The sequence below is a fragment of the Corvus kubaryi genome, unplaced genomic scaffold (genome assembly GCF_017639235.1).
Source record: "Corvus kubaryi isolate FWS band 111438036 unplaced genomic scaffold, C.kubaryi_AGA036_p1.0 split1-37344, whole genome shotgun sequence".
Classification (NCBI taxonomy): domain Eukaryota; kingdom Metazoa; phylum Chordata; class Aves; order Passeriformes; family Corvidae; genus Corvus; species Corvus kubaryi.
In genome coordinates, this window is record NW_024582077.1 from 242109 (window position 1) to 247195 (window position 5087).

At 55.4% G+C, this 5087-nt stretch overlaps 1 protein-coding gene across 1 annotated transcript in view; it reads right to left on the bottom strand.

Annotated features, from left to right (window-relative positions):
* IGSF21 (immunoglobin superfamily member 21) overlaps nucleotides 1–5087 on the bottom strand; it is a gene marked incomplete at its 5' end in the record, with an annotated part of 20000 nt that overhangs the window by 1582 nt on the left and 13331 nt on the right. The window contains 3 exons of the mRNA XM_042013282.1: nucleotides 606–691; nucleotides 3355–3802; nucleotides 4014–4129. Coding sequence (XP_041869216.1) covers nucleotides 606–691; nucleotides 3355–3802; nucleotides 4014–4129 — 650 coding nt within the window. The remainder of the gene's footprint in view (nucleotides 1–605; nucleotides 692–3354; nucleotides 3803–4013; nucleotides 4130–5087) is intronic.

Here is a 5087-nt window from a genome sequence, read left to right on the forward strand (position 1 = left end):
GGGTTTGGGATTCAGTTTGTGTTTGAGTTTGGGTCTGGGTTTGGGTTTGAGTTTGGGTCTGGGTTTAGGTTTGGGTTTGGGTCTGGGTTTGATTTTGGGGTTGGATTTGGGTCTGAGTTTGGGTCTGGGTTTAGGTTTGGGTTTGAGTTTGAGTTTGAGTTAGGGTTTAGGTTTGAGTCTGAGTGAGTTTGGGTTTGGGATTCTGTTTGGGTTTGAGCCTGCATTTGGGTTTGGGTTTGATTTTGGGTTTGGGTTTGAGTTTGGGTTTGGGTTTAGCTTGGGTTTGATTTTGGGGTTGGGTTTAGGTTTGAGTTTAGGTTTGGGTTTGAGTCCACGTTTGGGTCTGGGTCTGGGCTTGGGTTAGAAGGGACCTTTTAAGCTCATCCCATCCCACCCCCTGTGACAGGCAGGGACACCTTCCACTATCCCAGGTTACTCCAAGCCCCACCCAACCTGCCCTTGGACACTTCCAGGATGGAACCGCCACAACTTCGGCCAACCCATCCCAGCATAGGGACGGTGACGCCACCAAGGCCACCAAGCCAAGCCCATAAAGCCTCGGATGGCGGCTGTCCGTTGGCCCCCGCAGCCGTGGGAATGCTGACCTGGAAGCCCTGCACCAGGATCCGCACGGTGTCCCCCACGTGGGCCCTCGTCGGGGTCATCGTGATCTTCGGGCCCTTGGGAGCAACTGCACGGGAAGGGGACGGGAAGAGCCGTCAGCGCCACTCGACATTCCCGGTGCCGGGAGTGCCCTTGGCGGGGTTAACGAGGCTTTGATGGATGATCCCGGTGAGGGGTGGCAGCCCGGGGGGTGACGGCTTGGTGATGGATGACCAGGCTGAGTGACACCGGAATGACGGATGGACGGGGAGGGAAGGACCCCCCGGGGCGGGAGAACAGGAGAAGTGTGAGGCTGATGGATGGCTGGGATGGGATGGATTGATGGGAAGGAGTTATTTCCCAACCAAGCCCTTCTCTGCTGGAAAAAAATGGCCAAGAAGGATCAGGCTGGTTTGAAGCCACGGAGATGGACACGTCAGAGAAGCATTCCCAAAAAATGTGACCTTGGTGAGTCCCACCCAGGTGCCATTCGCACTGGAGACAACCCCAAAGCCTGGCTGGCACAAAATCCCGCGGAGAGCAGGGAAAAACCAGGGAATCCCTTTTCCCATGCCAGACTCGGGATGCTCATCTGCTCTGACGGACGGACACCAGGCAGGGTCTGCTCCTGCTTCCACCTGGGCTTCTGTGGATGTCCCTGCTGGGCCAGGAGTGGGATGGGACATCCCGGAGCTGCCTGGACTTTCATGGGAGGAGAAGGGGCAATGGGCAGGAGGGAGGTTGTGCTTTGGGTTTGTCACCCTTTGTCCATCCAAGCTTTGCCATGGATGGGACAAAATGAACCCGGACATGACCCCGGCACAACACAGAGAGACAAGGAGCCACTGGAGAGCTGTAGTGGTGGACACTTGCCCTTGGAATGGCCATCCCTGCCCGGGATGCTCTTCCTGGACACCCCACAGCCCCGTCATGGATTGCTCTATCCATGTGGGATCAGGCCCTCTGGAGCAGGACTGGGCGGGATGGGCTGAAGATGATCCCACCACGAGACCAAAAGGCAGCTTTGGGGAGTGAGGGAAGGGGCTGGTGTTGGGTTTAATGCAACTTTTCTTGGGAATATCTTACCTTGGGAATGTATATTTTATATTCATTTATAGTGTGTGTGTTTATACTATGGGTATATGAGGATCTGCTGGGATGGTGCCCAAAAAATGGGAGTGGAGCTGCAGAGGCACCTCCAGGGACAAGGAGAACCCTGGATTTGGGGACAGGGGACAACATGGGCTGAGCTTTGCCAATCCAGGTCTTGGACCTCCTGGGCAAGAGCAGCAAAACCACGAGGTCTCAGCCTCAGATCTAAACCCGCCGAGCTCCAGAAGGTGGGAAAATGCAGGATTTCCGTAGGTTTTGGATGATTTAATGAGGAGACATCGGGAAGCCAAGGAGGAGAAGCTCTCCAGGAGATGATGAGGAGCCAAGTGCTCCACTTGGCCAGGAGCAAAGCTCAGGCTGCTCCGCCTGGCTCGAGGCTGGGAGAGCCTTTCCAGAGGAATGTCCTGAGGCTGGAAAACCCCCGTGGAGAGCTCTGCCTCTTCCAATGGGAGCCAGGAGAGGGCAGGGGAGCCCCAGGTGGAGAAAGACCCGATTCCCTGGATCCCATGGTCACCTGAGGAGCTTCTGCTCTTCCAGGGGCCTGGGAATGTGGGGAGCCAAATTCCCTGGCTTCAATCCCATCCCCCTCTCACAGCTGGGGCCTCGCCAGCCTCACAGGCAGGAGCCAACCTGGGAATTCCCTGCCCGGCAATTCCCACTGGGATGAGCTTTGTGATGGCCAACAAGGGTCATGGGATGTCCTTGGATCTCCTGGGACTGGGACGGGTGGAGGTGGCACTCCTCATGGCCAACACCCCCTTCCTGCTCATCCCAACACAGATTCCCCAAAAATCCCTTTTTATCCCACAAACCCCACCCTAAACATCACCCGTGGCTGGGAGGGGGGGGCATAAACACCGGGAAAATCCCTTCTCCTGCCTGATGGATGCCAAAAATTCCCTCCTCTCATCCCAACTTTTGTGGAGCCTTGGCGTCACCACCTCTATCCCGATGCAGCCCCATGTGATCCCCACCTGAACCCCCAAAAGAAAAGGAAAAGGACAAAAGGAGAGAAAAATGAGTGCAAGGAAAGCAAAAAATAAAAGTGTAATTAAAAGCAAAAAAAAAAGGTATTGGGGAAAAGGCCATAAAAAATGGGAAAAAAAAACCAAAAAAAAAAAAAAAAGCCAAAAATGGGGAAAAAGCCAAAAAATGGGAAAAAAGGGAAAAAAATGAGAAAAAAGGGCAAAAAATGAGAAAAAAGGGCAAAAAATTCGAACAAATGGGAAAAAATGGGAAAAAAGGGCAAAAAATGGGGGGAAAAAAGCCAAAAAATGAAAGGATAAAGGAAAACAAATTCTCAAAGAAGCTAAAAAAAAGAGAAAAAGCAAAAAAGGGAAAGAAGGCAAAAAAATGGAACGAAAAGCCAAAAAATGAAAAAGAAAAAAGGAAAACAAATGAAAAACCAAGCAAACAAATGGAGGGAAAAAGCCAAAATATGGGGGGAAAAGGCCAAAAAATGGGAAAGAAGGCCAAAAAATGGAAAAGAAACCCAAAAAGTGGGGGGGGAAAGCCAAAAAGTGGAGACCAAAACTAAAAAATGAAAAGGAAGAAAGCTAAGAAAAAAATGGAAAAATATTCCCAAAAAATGACAAACGTGCCGAAAACCCAGGAAAAGGCCCAAATCCCTTGGCTTACCGAGCGTGACCTCGGACTGCATGGGCATGGAGAGCGCCGGGTGCTTGACCTCGCAGCTGAACAGGGCCTCGTTGTCGATCTGGGGGTTCAGGGTCCACGTGAGGGTGGCCCGGGCCTCGACGGTGCCGTCGCTGACGGGCGCGTGCGTGTGCCGGAAGTAATAGATGGGCTCGGCCATGTGCACCCAGCGCGGGAATTCCCGGCTCACCACCGTCTCGGGAATGCTTTCCGTCACGGAATCCCGCTCGGCCGCCAGCCCCCGCGGCGGATCCGCCGTGGGGAAGGGGTTTCCCATTCCCAGCTCGCCGTTGGCTGCCAGGGATTTCGGCACCTTGGTGTCATCCAGGTCGCGGTGCAGGAGGTTGCGGGGGGCCCAGCTCCCGGCGCCGACCGGCGGCTCCGGTAGCGGGGTGGCCTCGATGGGCTCCCCGTCCCGCTTGAAGTACACCTGGAGGGGATAAAAGGGACAGTGAGCGTGGCGGGGACGTCCCCGGCGGCCCTATGGATGGAACTCCTTCCCGCAGTCTCCATGGAAAGATGGGAACTGGGGAGCGGGCTTTGCCCGGTGGGACAGCACATGGATCTGGTGGATTTTATGGAGGACGGGTGTTTGGTTATTCCACGTGTCCGTGGGAGGGATGATCCCGCCCGGAGCTCACCAGCGGCGCGGGCTTCCCGCCGGACACCACGCACACCAGGGTGAAGTTCTGCGCCTGGTAGCGGCTGAAGGGTGCCGGGGTGTCGGCAGCCAGCACCGAGATGGACGTCGGGGGAGCTGCCGGGGCAGAGGCAGGAGGTCAGCATGGAGTCCTCAACACCCCCGTCCCATCCTCATCCTCATCCTCACCGACCTCCCCATCCTCTCCCTCATCCCCATTCTCATCCTTGTCCCCATTCCCGTGCCCATCTTTGCTGCCATTCCCATCCCCATTTCCAATCCATTCCCCATCCTAATCCCTGTCCCTCTCCTTGTCCTGTCCTCACCCCCATCCTTGTCCCATCTCCATCCCTGTCCCATCCCCAACTTCATCCCCATCCTCATCCCCATCCCCATGGGCATCCTCCTCCCTCTCCCCATCCCTGTCCTCATTTTCATCTCCATTCCCTTTTCCATTCCCAGTCCTGTCCCCATTTCCATCCCCATTCCCATTCCAATCCCAGCACCCACTCCCATGGCCGTCCTACACCCCATGTTCATCCCATTCCCCATTCTCCTTCCAATCCCTATCCCTATCCCTATCCCTATCCCTATCCTTGTCCCATCCCCATCTTCATATCTGTTCCCATCCCCATGGGCATCCTCATGCCCCTCCCCACACCATCCTCACCCTCATGCCCGTCCCCGTCTTTGTCCCCATCCCCGTCCCCATCCCCATCCCCATCCCCATCCCCATCCCATTCCTATTCCCATCCCCATTCCCATTCCTATCCCTGTTCCCATTCCCATTCCCATCCTCATCCCATTCCCATCCCCATCTCCATCCCCATTCCCATTCCCATTCCCATTCCCATCCCATCCCATCCCCATCCTCATCCCCATCCCATCCCCATCCCCATCCCCTTCCCCTTCCCCTTCCCCATCCCCATCCCCATCCCCATCCCCATCCCCATCCCATTCCCATTCCCATCCCCATCCCCATCTCCATCTCCATCCCCATTCCCATTCCCATTCCCATCCCATCCCCTTCCCCATCCCCATCCCCATCCCATTCCCATTCCCATCCCATCCCCTT